The sequence below is a fragment of the Callorhinchus milii genome, unplaced genomic scaffold (genome assembly GCF_018977255.1).
Source record: "Callorhinchus milii isolate IMCB2004 unplaced genomic scaffold, IMCB_Cmil_1.0 Scaffold3, whole genome shotgun sequence".
NCBI lineage: Eukaryota > Metazoa > Chordata > Chondrichthyes > Chimaeriformes > Callorhinchidae > Callorhinchus > Callorhinchus milii.
In genome coordinates, this window is record NW_024704744.1 from 21065811 (window position 1) to 21082123 (window position 16313).

Below are 16313 nucleotides of genomic sequence, written 5' to 3' on the forward strand. Positions count from 1 at the left end.
TAAATGAGAAAACTGCAGAAAGCGCACTGAGCTACTATTATGATCACTAATACACTACTTTCACCAAGAGCCGAGCCCTACGTTGGGGTACCAGCTGAAACCGCATAGCTTGCCATTGATACTGCTGTCTGGCAAGCTTTCCCACTGCTTGTCCAGCTAGAACCATCCTACCCTTTAGGACTTTGGCTTGCAGGGTTAACAGGAGCTGTGCGGGATGACTCCCTGCCTCCAGTGACTAGTCTGCCCTTCCGGGTTCTGCCCATGAGCCAGGCTGGCTGTACTGCCATCAGCAGTGCCCTGGAATACTGTGGGCCCACCCGGCTCAGGAACTGGACTACCAAGACCACCACAGAGGGCTGGCCCGATTCCGACATACCATCGCCAAATACATCTGTCGCCTTGGAACCTGTTCAGCTCCAAGTAGACCCACTTCCCTCCCCCCAAAGGAGGATAATCACTAGTTATGTCATTCGACATGGGACAAGCATGGGTTTGAGCTCTCACTGGGTGGATGATAGCTACAAGAAATGCAGTCGAAAAATTGAGAGTTGAGAAGCGACTTATGTTCAGCTTCTGTTTTGTTTAGCTCAATAACTTGAGGTTTAAATGAGAAAACTGCAGGAAGCACACTCTGCTGAGCTACTATCATGATCACTAATACACTACTTTCACCAGTTTCCACTCTGTTTTAAATAAAGTCTGTCTATTTCGATGGGCGATCGAAAACAGAACAAGCGCTTTTCTTTCAAATGAATTCAACTGAATTCAGTGGAGGTGCAGCTTAATCAATTTTTAAGTACATATTAGACATATATTCGTTAACATATCACATTGCTCCAATTAATAGAACAGTGTGTCTGTAACAGGATCCTTTCTATTGCAGCAGCTTCTGAAGATCCGTTTTGCTAAAAGCTGAATTGTTTTGTGCAGTAATATCTGTGTTAAAAGCCAACTCGTTAATAAGACATTGAGTCGACATATTATCCTCCACTAAAGTTAACAATAAAATATAAAGGATCGATTGAGTCAAATCTGGTCTGAACGCAAACCATGGAAGGCTATAAATCCCTCATGCACTGTATATACAGTACACACCACAAACGCATCTGGAGTTGTATTTGAATTTTTTTTTACATCATACAGAGACTAACACAGAACTATAGTGCAATCCACAAAGCTTTGCAAACGCCTAAATCCAAACACACACACACACATATCGGGAAATACCTTTTCACTTCTTTATTTAAGACTCACAATTAAGAAACGACGAGTTTCTGTATCTTTTTTTTGTAACGTTTGCATATTTGCGAACGTGTTTCATTTGTGTTTCAATCCAAAAATAAATGCCCACCAAGAAATACACACAGCAGGAAACAGTGTTAGAAATTGGTAGATCTGTGGGAATGGCTATAATTTCTACCTGTCATTATTCGTGCAAATTGTGTTAAGACAATTTAATAAGATTGAGTGAAACTTGTAGTATGGCTGTGGATGCACCAGTGCTTGGCAGTGGCTTTAAGGTGGGACTAAGAGGAGTTTAGACCCTGGAAGGTGTTCAACATTCATACCCCCTTCTCCCTCTCCCTCTGTGTGTGTGAAAGATCCTCCCTCCCAGAGATTGGTGCAGTATTTCACACGTGCCTCGGTTCAGGAGCTTTAAAGTCTCCCCAACCCTGTGTGCAATCTCCAGTGAGAGCTGCAAAAAAAAAACTCTCAGACGCTCGCCAGAAAGAGATAGAGCTGTGTGAGAAGGGAAACCCATCATGAATCTGCTGGAAAGCGGTGTTCTCTGCTGTGTCCTTGTGGCGATCGTGCAAGTGGATGGAAACAATTATCCTCATCACAGACACTGGAGCTTCCAGGAGCCACCAACTCCCAGAGACACTGAGCCAGCCCTTGCCCAGCACAGGAACGTCCAGCAAGGTACATTTCCAATCAAAACCAGCCCAGGAATTATTTCTTACTTGAAATAATTGCCAACACCATCCACTGTTGTCAGGAGTCCATCACAAAATCTGTCCATCTCTTGTTTAAATGATCATTATTTCCACGTTGGACTCTGCAAAAAAAAAACAATAAACGAAATAGTTTTAGATTGATTGAAACTGTAAAGAAAATGAATTAACACTTACAAAATTATCCCTGAAAGAGCAGCATCGTAAAGTATTTGGGAACTCGGCAGATGTGACAAATTGCATTTTAATTGAAGGTGTTAGGGATATTTTGTAATTGTTATTCTATCACTTTTATTATCTGTTTACAGTTTCACCTTGAAATACAATGCAATTTACAATAAATCAACAGATATTTCTCCCGATAAATGTGCACATTTTCAATGTGTTATCCCAATAAATGTCATATTTTATTTCCAAATGGATTGTGGATTGGCTGATGTTTTAGTTGCTGCACGTCTCTGATTTGAATGGAATAGTTTTGGTAGTTTATTAATAATTGGAATCTATTCGATAATGTAATCACAATGAATCAGATTGACTTATCTTTTTTCAGTTGGCTATCAGCTTCAAATATCTCAACAAAGTGTGTAAAACTTTTTTTTAACTGCAATAGATCTATTGAGCTGGAAATTGGGGCAAGTTAGTTCTTCTACATTTAAATTGTCTGCTAAAACTCAAAACCTCTCGCAGGCGGGATCTTATTTTCATGAGCTTTTAATTCGAGCATCTCTCTTACATTGTCGTTGTGCTCATTTCCATAAATTCTGTAAAAACATTTTTTAACACAAACCTTATACCATCCAGCACCTAAAGGCATGAAAGGTGCAAAAGGCATGAAAGGTGTTATATTCTATAATCAAAGTAGGTATTGCTTTTCTAATAATAATAATGATCCTTGCATTTGATATAGCGTCTTAGAACATCTGTGAGACGTCTCAAAGTGTTTCACAGAATATACCGTAAAAGGAATTGACTGCATATTTTGTGGGTGAAATCGAAAACCAATTGCACAGAACAGTATCCCACAAACAGTCGTGGAGTGAGTGACTTTTTTTTAAGGGATTATATCCTCCAGAAGAGCGATCTGCCAATCGACTAACAACCGGGTTCCTATTTACTGTTTGGTAAAAAGAGCTTTAAAGTACTTTCTTTCTAAATTCCACAAATATTTTGTTTGCTTATATTAAAAATTTCTTTTGTTGGACAGCTCAAAGGAGACTCGCTTTCCACAAGACATTGCAAATGTGTTTGAACCATGTATGTCTTTTTCTGGGTTCAGGATGGCCCACCATAATAATAATATGTTCATAATCTGTAAACTAATCTTTCTGTGGAATGATCCTGTTTTTCGGAGTGATTTGAAACTGCTTTCAGATTCCAATTAAGGGTAAACTGAGAAAACTGCAGTGTTTATTGTATGCCTGGCATTGGTATGGTGCAAAAGATCATGTTGCAGTGACATCAAACAAGCTTGAATCCAAGACCACAGCTTCTTGAGAAAAAGAATCATAATTTGTAATTCATAATCAACACTTGAATTTTAAATTTCCGTTAATTGAATTTTAAGTGTTCCTTATTTCATCCAGTCACAGGATTACAATGTAAAAGTCGACCCCATGACCTGGTTTTTATCATCGATAGCTCCCGTAGCGTCCGGCCCCAGGAATTTGAGAAGGTGAAGATCTTCTTGGCAGATATGGTTGACACATTGGACATTACACCTGATACCACTCGGTTGGGAATAATCAACTATGCAAGCAGTGTGAAAATAGAATTCAAGCTCAATACCTACAATAATAAAGCTGACATAAAACAGGCAGTTTCCCGAATTCAACCCCTTTCCACTGGTACTATGACAGGCCTGGCCATTGAGAAGGCTATGAAGGAAGCCTTTACTCAGACATCAGGGGCCAGATCTGTGGACCAAGGAATTTCCAAACTAGCCATCATTGTGACAGATGGGAGGCCCCAGGATGAGGTAGCTGAAATAGCCAAAAAAGCTCGAGCATCTGGCATTGAAATCTATGCTGTTGGGGTGGACAGAGCTGATATGCAGTCTCTCAGACTAATGGCCAGTGAGCCCTTGGATGACCATGTCTTCTATGTGGAGACATACGGTGTGATCGAGAAGCTGACCTCCAGGTTCATGGAGACACTTTGTGGTAAGCTATCTCTCTGTGGTTAGTGGTTTATAGTGGTAACCAAAAAAAAAAGATTTTTTATTGAATGAGGAGAGCATCGGGAGTGGTGTCTGTGCATTCTTAATAATGTTTGATACAATTTGTTCCTGGACTAAAGCTGAAGTCACAGACCAGAGAAAATATGTATTTCTGAACAAATGTTTGTGTGCTGTTTTAGAATTTTGACATTTACACATTTCTTATTAATAAATATTAAGAAATATTGCAAATTAGACATCATTGGATAAACAAATCGTATTAGGGTCTAAAATCATCCCTTTTATATCTAATAAGAGACTCGTTATTAGGTGGTTAGGAGAATACTGAAAATATTTCAGTGCTTCCAGATTATGACTGTGATACAAAAAAAAGTTCACAGCTTGCAGTTAAAACAGCTCTTTGACTGCTTTGCTTCAGCAATTGTGCATCAAGAATGCATTTGGTGGAATGCAAAAGCCTCCCTCTTTGTGCTTCTGTGGTCAGGTGGAGAGACTTCGTGTATTTTTACACTAACTGAGTATACACTCACTGTTTGAGTAAAAATCCTCTTTTCTTAGTACCAGACATAATATTTCAAATGGTTGTTCATTCCTGGCAAATCAATGGTACTGTTTTTATGTTTGGGTACATTCTTGGTGGTTGACAGATGCCTGGAATCTATTTGGCAGGCAGCTTGCGTCCTCCTGATTCCATCACAGCTCTCTGATTCCAGCATTTCTAGCACCCAGGAATAGTTCTCAAAATCTTCTCACAGCCTAGGCATCCCACCTTATGTCACATATCTTGAGAGGGAAGATAAATGTTCCATTTTTCAGTCAGTTGCTAGTGGGTATAATAATAATCCTTGCGTTTGATATAGCACATCATCACATTGTCGAGACGTCTCAAAGAGCTTCACAGAATAGACAGTATTGTAAAGTGAATTGACTGTATTCTGTAAGCAAAAGCAGTAAATAAATAAATAAACAAAAAGGTGGCCAAAGGGGACTTGTCCATGGAATGTTACCCAACATATCGATATTATATTACTAAAAATTTCCATCCTTAAGTCAATTTATAATAAAAATTACATTTCAGCGTTGCAAATCAAACTATTCAACTGAATGACAAGAAAAGTGACCAAAAAACTATATTTTATGATGAGTGCTATACAATTAAATCTAAAATAAATGTTAAAAAAAGTTATTTTTGGGACGTTCTCTGAAAGGCTTATAAATGGAAAAAAAAATGGTATCTTGTTGTTGTATTTTTCGAAACTCTTAGGCAGTAAATCCAAGAAAATTGGTTTGTATGATTCACGATTTTTTTTCCAAAATAACTCAAAATGTTTTAAAGAAAATGCTTAATGTTTTGCAAAGTTCAAATGAAATTTTAAAAGGCTGAAAGTGATTTTCCCTTCCCTATACGCCTAAAAGTACAAGTGCTTGTAGTTGGATCAATTAATTTCAAAGACAATTATTCTACTTTGTCCACAAAACTACATAAATATACAGTATATATTATCTAATAAATGCTCCTTAGAGCTGCTGTGAAACAAATGAAATTAATGAAACAAGTAGTTCATTGCAAATCTTAGAATCTTACAATATTAAATTGCTATAGTAAAACATTCATCATTATGCTGGAATATAGCACTTAGCATTTGCAGGACATACAATAGTTTGCAAGGTTTGTTTTATTGTATGTTTATAGTAAGAACGTAACATTTATCACTTGTGCTATTTTTGTTTCCCTCTAATGTTGCTGTTAAACGGACTTGTTTCAGGTGTGGATATGTGCGCTGTTGGGAATCATGACTGCGAACAAATATGTGTGAGCACCACAGAATCCTATTACTGCAGGTGCCGTGAAGGGTTTATCTTGAATGAAGATCAAAAAACTTGTTCAAGTAAGTCACCTTATTGCCACGTGCTTTACAGAAAATAGCCTTCATATTTGAGACAAATTCTGGAATCTCTGAAATGCTGTTAATGGAGTAAATCCGGGTGGAATTTCTCCCACAGGTTTGATCTCCAAATGGATACAGAAAATACAACAGCCCCATTCCTCCATTACTCCTGTATTAATTAATTATTATCCACAAGAACCTATTGACTGGTGATTTATGGAGTTGGAGCCAAGGTAGAGGGGAGGTGATAATCTCTTCAGCCTTCCATATTCAATATTTTGTATTGAGGAAATATTTACTTTTCTTTTTCAATTTTATTTTAATATTTTCACTACCCTTTTCATTCATTGTTAGCATTAAAATGCACAATTGATTTATAAAAAGATTGTAACATTTCTAGGTTCTTCATTTTTTTAGACTAATTTAACTCTATTTCCACCAAATCAGTGGAACTGTGCAGCTAATGACTCACAGATCTGCTCCTAACATAGCTGACACAGGTAAGCTCTCAGCCATCATCCCACATGAAGGATGCTAAATAAATGTAAGTTATTGTTGATGGATTGATTGATGCATTTATAATCTTTAATATTCAAATGTATCACAGAAAATTTTAAGGAAGAATGTTTCAAACTCAAGGTAAGTACTTCCAAGTGACTATAAAATTCAAATATTTAGCTGTTAAACTTTTTTGCAAGACACCCAGAGAGAGGCAAAGATTTACCCACCGCCGGTGTTCATGCTACCGTTGGTGCAAAGCACACTTCAGAGCACAGAGGGGTCAAGGACTGTAACAAATATGAAATCTTGGTTTACACTTAGAGTTCAGAAAGAGAGCTACAAACAGTGCTGTAGTGAAAGTGATTCTAGTCACTTAGAGCCCATGTCCCACCTTTCCATTTGTGGTTGAAATGTTTTTAGCTGATATCAGGATTGCCAATATTCATTTGAAAGTGGTACTGTTCCTGAAAAGATGTTTGGTGAATGGTCTGCATTTGGTCGAAGTAGAAGAGCCAGAAAATCGGTGTGTCATTCTCATGTTTATAATATCTATTATTATTATTATTATTATCTAATGATGTGATAATGCCCTTGACATTTTATTCACAATAAGCCATTATCATGAAGACTTTATCCCTTTAAGCAAGCAAATGGAATGAAGATAAAACATTTGTTCCTTTACAGCTGTGTTCAGCTCAATTCATTCAAAGGCAAAATAACACACTATTGTAGTCTCGCCACACTGCTTAGGTGCTTTCAGAAGTCTGGGTCATCAAACAAAACAGTCACAACACTTGAAATGAATTATCTGGAAGAGTTTTGTGATGTTTTGATGTGATATGTTCTATACGTTGCAGAGTAATTTAACCCTGATAAGTTAATTTCCTATTGACCAACACACATTAATGCCATTAAAAAATTGACCTTGTAGGGTTTTCTGGTGTAAGTCTGCTAATTGTCTATTATTACAACTAATGCAATGAATGAATGAATGAATTAATGAATAATAATAATTGGCTATTACTACAACTAATGCAAAGAAATGAATCCTTTTATGGCTGTGAATGCACTTCAGATTCTTTTCCCTTCTGTTTTTGTTTGAAATGCTTTAAGAATGTTATTCTTTTTACTTTAGAAGAGAGTGAAAATGTTTCTCTCTTCTCAGCCCTGGTGCTCTGCAACGCATTTCTATGGTAGATCGTGATATATTTATTATGATCATAATAACTGCTACACTGTCATTTTCCTGCTTGGGAAATTTACATTATTTTCTTATCATTTACTATCCCACTTTACAGGAACAATTACAATATCAATCATTTACTACAAATAGGGATGATTCTAACATCTGTCCACAGTCACCATATATAATTTTCTTTTGTAGAAGTTCGCAAACCAACCCCTCCTCAAAACCCATGCAAGTGTGAAGCACTTCTTGATTTTCAAAGGAATGTCCAATCTACATTTCAAGCACTTACCAGCAAATATATCCTTTTACTGCGTTGTTTATTGTAGATAATGTAGACCACAATAAGCTCTTTTATCTTGTACTGAATAGTAGAACCAAAGGACATGGCCTGCGATTGAACGGGGGTAAATTAAGAACAAATCTGTGGAAACACTACTTCAGTGAGCGAGTAGTAAATGTGTAACAGGCTCCCAAGGGAGATGGTGGAAGCAGAAAGTGTTGATTATTTCAAGAACAAATTAGATAGATTTCTGTTATCTTGGGATACAGTATATAGTTCGGGACATGATTTATGCAAGTGACTGCCAGGATGGTGGAAGGCAAAATGAATGGAAATTGGGCTTATTTTGTCTAGCAAATTCTTATGTTATGTTCTTATTACAGTAAATTGTTTGCTGTATTTTGTTCCTAATTTTCAATGGTTTAGAAAACCCATCACAAACATTCTAATAACACCCAACAACAACAACAACAAGATTTAATTTATAGAGCGCCTTTCACGTCGGGAGGACGTCCCAAGGCGCTGGATAGTTGGGTCGGGACCTGAGCAGAGGGGAAATGGTCAGGGTGAGGGGAGGGAAGGGAGCGAGTAAGGAGGGGGTACAGAGTCGAGAGGGGAGCTGAAGACACGGTCACAGAGAAAGGTCTTGAGACCGGCCTTGAAGGAGGAAAGGGAGGAAGCAAGGCGAACGCACTGGGGGATGGAGGTCCAGAGCCTGGGGGCTGAGAGGCTGAAGGCCCGACCACCGATGGTAGGGCGGTTGGGGCGGGGAATGTGGAGCAGACCGGAGCCAGTGAAGAAACTGGATAAAGATAATGCATCTTTTGTATTAGCTATCTTTTTTTTGTCAACTACATATGTAAGTAGGACTTTTTTTAAAAACAGAATAAAATCAGAAGTCAGTTAAACAGGCTGAATGTTGGCAGTGCAAAGATAGTTCAAGGTACAATTCAAATAGTTTGGTGCAAAACATTTCAAAGTGCTTGCCAGCTTTTCTTCAATACCCATATGATATAATATAGAAATGCAAGCTAATAAATAAATGTTTCGCAGTTGTGGTAGCAGAAATATTAGATTTTCATGTTAGAGGATCAGCTTATTTTTATTTTCAAAGTCTTTCTCTCCATGAGGCAAAATGCTGTTTGTAATATAAATTATCACTGGCGATAATCACCACATCACAAACTGTATTTTTCCCACCTAGATGTCAACAGTGCTAAGCTTAATGCTGTATTTCCATAATTATTGTAAAGTTAAATGGTAAAGATAACGTTGCTATCCTTAACTGCTGAACACTGGAGGAATTAACATCAAAAGTGCAAGGATTTCAGTACATCCTGGGTCGATACTGAACATTGTGCAAGCACTCTGTTTGAAGGGTGCACTATTTCCCCCCTTTCGCTCATTGGTTTTACTATAACTGCCTCTTCTATTGAGGAATACTATTTCAAAGCTTTAATTGTAATAATGTCTTTCTGATAATTGCAGTTGCTTTTATTTTCAAGCTCCAGTGATAGCTTTTAAGAGGTGTGAGAGATGCAGAGAATTTTAGACATGTGCCTTGAGAACAATATGGGAAATGCAAGGTTGGCTGAAGGCCATATGGCCCACTGAAGCTACAAATCACTCTGTCTCTTTGCGTTTTCTACATATCTCATTCACTTTCTGTTTTTCTAGGTCTTTATAAGTAGAAAATCGCTTTATCTTAAAAACCTGGAGGAAAACAACACACTATTTTTAGCGCTGAGGGTATTTGGATTCCATTGGCTAAACTGCTGAAACTATTAAGCACATTATTTAAATGCTGTACCAGAGCTACTATTATATTTACACAATTAGCAACTAAAATATGCATAAAAGAATGCTCAGAAATAATATGTACAAACAAGATTGTTTGATGTTCTTTGCCAGAAAGCCAGCAATGTAAGCTTAACTGAATATAATATCTTGTCATTGTTAGAAATGTAAAGAGATGCTATTGACATCATTTGGCTACAGTTTCCCTTTTGAATAAAATGACAATCTTATTTCAAAAATTATCAAAAGATATATTTGATAATAAATGGGTTGAAAAAGTTATATGTGATGGTTCAGTTTCTTGTGATAATTAATGCTTGTTCAACTGTCATTTGCAGCCTATATGAAAGTCTGTTCTAGGGAAGGTTCACGTTCATTGGGAATGTGTCTTGTTTGAAAGTGACCTTTTTTGGAACAAAACAGCTTATGTCATACTCATTTATTTCCACAAACAGTGTGGAAAAATAATATGTGCCTTGGCGCAAGGTTTGGTGCCTTACAATACTAATTAAATCCTGATCATGTTTAAAGACTGGAACAACAACAACAACAAGATTACATTTGTATAGCACCTTTCACGTCGGGAGGACGTCCCAAGGCACTGCAATGCAGAAGCTTGATCTGGGAAGAGAATGATAAACTTATCAGCGTGACATTTATACAGGGAAATAAATCGGTTCTAAAAGAAGCAATTCATGAGCAGTATGGGAGACCAAAAGCAATAAATCCAAGTCAGTGTGGGTGTATTAAATGCACAACATTCCTAACAAGTTTATTCGAATTCTATAAGGAATTCTACAAGGAATTCCAGGCACCACATCTTGAAATATCACTCTCACATCTATCAAATCCTCCTTCAGACTTTTTTATTTTATAAAAAAGGCCAAATTTATTTTGCCTAATTCAAACCATACACTTATGTATGCCAGAAAAGAGAGTGACCATTTGTTAGATGTATACTGATTCACTTATGTAAAAGATAATAATCGCCCCAGCTTCTATCATATAGGCCATCAATGATGGTCCGAAATGTTCATTGATATATGTAAATGAGGATTACCATTGACCAGAAAGCCACAGAAGTGTACCCAGGCCAGTCATATCAATACTTTGGCTACAAAAGCAGAGCAGAGAGAGGTTAAATACGCCACAATTTCTAATCATCTCTAATTCCTCAAAACCTCTCCACAGGTTTTAAGTGGAGTTCTGTAGCTCAGTGGTAAGAACACTCGCCTTGCAAGCGAGACACCTGGGTTCAATTCCGGGCAGGGCAAAATCTTTGGCAAGTTTCCTTACTCCACACGCCTAATAATAATCCCTCCAAAACAAATCAAATAATAAAATTGGTCATTTTCAATCCACGACTGTTTGTGGGACACTGCTGTGCACAATTGGCTGCCGCGTTTAGCCCACAAATATATGGTCAATTTACTTTACAGCATATTCTGTGAAGCGCTTTGAGACTTCTAGAAGATGTGACAAGCGCTATATCAAATGCAAGGATTATTATATTATTATTATAACTAGGGAATGTGATGAAATACCACTTCACCTGGATGGGTTCAGCTGCAACAATGCTCATGAAACTCATCACCTTCCAGGAGAGAGCATCTTGCTTGAACAGCACCACAGTCATTTAGGTCAACATCCATTCCCTCACCACCATCTGGGAGTACAAAACAGCCATCATTATAATACCATTACATCCAAGTATCCCATATCCCACTCTAATTTGGTCATCTATTGGCCAGTAATTCATTGTTGTTGGGTCAAAATCTTGGCACTCCCAACCTAATAGAGTACTGTATCATTGAAGGAGTACTGTACTCTTAAACGGGCAGTTCATTGGGCTGCACCAAAGAATTTCTAATTTCAAATCTACAATACAATACAAATCCGCAGGATGGAAAATACAATTGTTTATTACAAATTTGATGTGATATAATTAGACTCAACATCATTTTAAAAAGAGTTTCTCTGGCCTACATTCAACAACAACAACAAGATTTCATTTATAGAGCGCCTTTCACGTCGGGAGGACGTCCCAAGGCGCTGGACAGTTGGGTCGGGCCCCGAGCAGGGGGGAAATGGTCAGGGTGAGGGGAGGGAAGGGAGGGAGCTTCCTCCAAAGGATAATCACTGGACTGCAACATCAACAACAACAATTTGCATTTATATAGCATGGGGTATGTTCGGTGGGCTCAACAAACCTCATCTACGTTCTCCAGCTACCAACCTATCTCTAACCTGCCTTTCCTCTCCAGGGTGATTGAATGAGTTGTGCACCTCCCAATTTTGCTCCATCCTCTCCCACCAATCCCTCCGTGAGTCCTTCCAATCCAGTTTCCTCCCTATGTACAGAACTGAGACTGGCCTGGCTAACTTTGCCAATGACATTCTCTCCATTTGCGAAAAAGAGTCTTTTTGCCTCATCGTTCTCTTTGAACTCTCTGCCAACTTTGTTAACAATTCCATCTTTCTGCATCAATTCTCCTCCCTGCTCTGCCTCCACTGTTCTATCATTTCCTGATTTTACTCTTACCTATTCCAGCAACTTCACTTTGTGTTTTCCAATGACTTCTCTGCCTGCCTCCGCACAGTCACATGCAGCATTCCTCAGGACTCTATACCTGGTCAGTGGTCTGAGACGCAACTGAGAGCGCAATATAAATGCACATTATTGTTGGTACTCTCCTTTTCACCATCTATATGCTCACACTTGATGATATCATTCACAGACAATGGAGTCCACTTCGGCATGTATGCGGATCACATCTAACTCTATCTCTCTGCCTCCACCCTTTATTCCAGGACCAATAATGTTTTGACCAATTGCCTGTCAGAAAGTCAGGTAAGTCTTACATGACTTTCCTCAGCGATGTCAACCAGTTCAAATATCTCCTACTTGTGTTGTTCCTTGCCAGTACCTTCTCACCTCAGGCAATGCCTGCATCAACCTGCATGTATGGTCACTTCGCCTCATAGAGTCAGCCTGAACCTTTGGTATCTTGCTTGTCTCCAAACTGTCCATCAAGCTCTACAATGGACCAAATGGCCTTCTTCGGTGCTGTGCATCCGAGCTCACTCGCTGAACTCATCACTCGTGACTTGTACAGCACTCATTCCTTCGGCTGTCACTCTCGGATCTCACTCACACCATCACACCTCTCCGTCACCACCTGTCTCCCCAGGCCGCCAAGTCCCTCGTTCATCACATCCAGGCTACGTGATGATACTGCGGCGGATTATTGTCATTGGCCAAACCAATTAGTGATTACTGATTCTGATAGTTTGCGGTTTAATATTGCGTCCGTAAGAGCTGATTGGCTGAGGTGATGACAGGGTGAAGGCTGGACTTCTGACTGGCTGAAGGAGGGGCTGTCTCTGATTGGCTAGTTGAGGGGCTATCTCTGATTGGCTAAATGATTGACTGGGTGGGGGCTACCTCTGATTGGCTAGTTGAGGGGCTGTCTCTGATTGGCTAGTTGAGGGGCTGTCTCTGATTGGCTAGTTGAGGGGCTGTCTCTGATTGGCTAGTTGAGGGGCTGTCTCTGATTGGCTAGTTGTGGGGGCTATCTGTGATTAGCTAAATGATTGGCTGGGTGAGGGGCGGTCTCTGATTGGCTGTAGCCGTCTCTCGCCTGGTTACCAGGAGACGCGTCTCCAACAGTCACCGAAGAGCAGCGGCACCGAGGCCTCCCGCGGCCCGAGGCCTCCCGCGGCCTCCCCGCGGCCGGTGTGAGCCATGTTCATTTATCTGAGTAAGAAGGTGAGTAGCCGGTGCGGGCGGACGGACTGGGCCGCAGCGGCTCGTGTTTATAAACAGCAAACGGCGTGTGGAGCGCGGGATACTGTGATTTAACCCGTCCCAGAGGAGCTGCCGAGGACAGCAACAACAACAACAACATCAACACCAACATTCAATCAGCGCCCCGGAGAGGCGGGGGAGGGTGGGCAATCCCTAGTAATAATAGTAATAATAATACTGGCATTTGATATAGCGCTTTTCACATCTTGTAGACGTCTCAAAGCGCTTCACTGGTTTTAAAACTCTTGTAAAAGTCCCTCTCTCCCTCTCTCCCTCCCTCCCTCCCTCCTGCCCTCCCCCCCGGGGTGTCAGCCCGGCTCAGGCCGGAGCTCTCGCCGCCCGGGCAGAAGGTTGCGGGTTGAAGCCCAATGGCTCTGAACTCACCAAGTCTAGGCCAGGGGGGTCCACACAGGGAGACCTCCGCGGGCCACACGCACAGCACTGTTTTGTCCGGATTGGCCTGACCCGTTTCCGAGCTGAGCCTGAATGGCCCGCGGGGTGGTGGGGGGTCTGTATTTGCTTGTTGGACAGTACTGTGGGAAATGGTTCCTGGGCCTGGATGATATCATCCCCTGGGGCAGCAGTTGGACCATCTTGGTCTAAGATGACCCTGGTGCAGTACTGGGGGGTGCTGGCCTTGGATGAGATGTTCAACCAAGTTCCCCGCTGTCTGCCTGATCAGGGGGATGTTGAAGATCCCATGGCACCATTCAAAAAGAGAAGGTAGTTTCTCCCAACGTCATGACCAGGAGAGGATGTGGGCGCCCAGCAACCACCAGATAAAATTGGTCATTCAATCCATGGCTCTTTGCCAGCTGTTACTGTGTGCTGCCAGTATACAGTATATCCTGTGAAATGCTTTGAGATATATGTCTTCACAGCATGATAAGAGGCTGTGTGAAACACAATAATAATCCTTGCATTTGATATAGCGTTTTTCACGTCTTCTAGACGTCTCAAAGTGTTTCACAGAATATACTGTAAAGTGAATTGACTGCATATTTGTGAGCGAAATGCAGCAGCCAATTGCACACAGCAGTGTCCCACAAACAGTCGTGGATTGAAAATGACCAAATTGTTTTGTTTTGGAGGGATTATTATTAGGTGTGTGGAGTAAGGAAACTTGCCCAAGGTTTCGCCCTGACTGGTGTCTCGCTTGCAAAGCGAGTGCTTCAGAGCACTAGCCTGGCAAGCGAGAGAACTGAGTTTGATTCCCCAGCAAGGAAAAACCTTGGGCAAGTTTCCTTACTCCACACGCCCAATAATAATCCCTCAAGAAAAACACCAATAATAAATTGTTCACTTCAATCCATGACTGTTGTGGGACACTGCTGTGCGCAATTGGCTGCCGCGTTTCACCCACAAAATATACAGTCAATTCACTTTACAATATATTCTGTGAAACGCTTTGAGACGTCTAGAAGACATAAAAAGAGCTGTATCAAATGCAAGGATTATTATTATAGCCACTGAGCTACAGGACTCCAATGCAAGGATTATTATTGATAACTTTATAGCTCTGAAGCAAGAGTGCTACATACCACTGTCTGGTTGACAAGTAACTAAATGAATTGGAGGAAGGGAATGGAGAGTTCAATTCATAAATTCAGTATGAGGAGGGTTGATTTCAGTATTGTTTTTTAAAAAAAACTTCATATTGGTGGGTGTTGGTTCACAGCACAACATGCTTTTAAATCAGTATTAATTTGGTAGTCATAAGAAGGATCATAGGCTGTTGGCGTGCAAAAAAGAATACAGTATGTCAGCCTGGTGTTTTGAAACTAATTCTTCTGAGGTTGGGATTAAAGCATGTTTGTCCTGAGTAGAAAAAAACTTCCTTCCACATCTGATTGGTATACCTTATCCTTTTCCATTTCACAGATTGATCACAGATACATTTTAAGTTATGTATGTACAATATACTCTTCTGTTTCATTTCAGATTGCAATTCCTAACAATACTCAGTTGAGATGTGTTTCATGGAACAAAGACCAAGGCTTTATTGCCTGTGGTGGGGAAGATGGCCTTCTGAAAGTGCTGAAACTTGAAACACAGACAGGTAGGGAGAACGTTACAAACCTGTTGAGAGTTATCTGTAAATCTGTCTATATTTAAAACTCAAATATTGCTGAGTCATAAAATGCTACTGGGATACTGATCTAGCCATTGTGGATCTGTAGATGATACAAGATTAAAGGGACTGGCAGCACCTAGCAACCTTTCCATGAATCAGACACTGGAAGGACACAGTGGTGAGTTTTTCTTCAAATTCATATATCTGAGTTCCATGTGACTGCTGTAATTGTGAGTTTTCGATCACTAACTAAAATGCATGTCCATTGACTTGGTTTCTGCTGCTTTTATAATATGACATAAGGCAGCTCCCACAATTGATGTACTAGTTAAAGTCTTTATTTCAGACAAGCTGTACAACAACAACAACAACAACAACAAGATTCCATTTATAAAGCGCCTTTCACGTCAGGAGGACGTCCCAAGGCGCTGCACAGTTGGGTCATGACCCGAGCAGGGGGGAAATGGTCAGGGTGAGGGGAGGGAAGGGAGGGAGCGAGGAGGGGGAAGAGAGTCGAGAGGGGAGCTGAAGGCACGGTCAAAGAGAAAGGTTTTGAGACCAGCCTTGAAGGAGGAAAGGGAGGAAGCGGCGAAGGCACTGGGGGATGGAGTTCCAGAGCCTGGGGGCTGAGAGGCTGAAGG

The 16313-nt window shown here is 40.3% G+C and overlaps 2 protein-coding genes across 2 annotated transcripts in view; both read left to right on the top strand.

The window, feature by feature from the left end:
• The first annotated feature begins 1692 nt into the window (after positions 1-1692).
• On the top strand, positions 1693-10054 carry matn3a (matrilin 3a). The gene is made up of 5 exons (XM_007900394.2): positions 1693-1923; positions 3542-4117; positions 5901-6023; positions 7909-8010; positions 9290-10054. Exons 1-5 carry the CDS (start codon positions 1764-1766, stop codon positions 9343-9345), a joined length of 1017 nt encoding a protein of 338 aa, XP_007898585.1. The 5' UTR covers positions 1693-1763; the 3' UTR covers positions 9346-10054.
• Positions 10055-13519: 3465 nt separating this feature from the next.
• The window catches only part of wdr35 (WD repeat domain 35), a 45906-nt gene continuing 43112 nt past the window's right edge, over positions 13520-16313 (top strand). The window contains exons 1-3 of the mRNA XM_007900395.2: positions 13520-13559; positions 15540-15657; positions 15779-15850. Of these exons, the coding sequence (XP_007898586.1) occupies positions 13536-13559; positions 15540-15657; positions 15779-15850 (214 nt within the window). The 5' untranslated portion in view covers positions 13520-13535. The remainder of the gene's footprint in view (positions 13560-15539; positions 15658-15778; positions 15851-16313) is intronic.

Excerpts from the sequence above, each read along its gene's own strand:
- matn3a (XM_007900394.2), top strand. The coding sequence starts at position 1,764 with ATGAATCTGCTGGAAAGCGGTGTTCTCTGCTGTGTCCTTGTGGCGATC. Across the intron at positions 4,118-5,900 it reads GTTCATGGAGACACTTTGTG|GTGTGGATATGTGCGCTGTT; the intron begins GTAAGCTATCTC and ends GACTTGTTTCAG. Across the intron at positions 6,024-7,908 it reads AGATCAAAAAACTTGTTCAA|AAGTTCGCAAACCAACCCCT; the intron begins GTAAGTCACCTT and ends TTTCTTTTGTAG.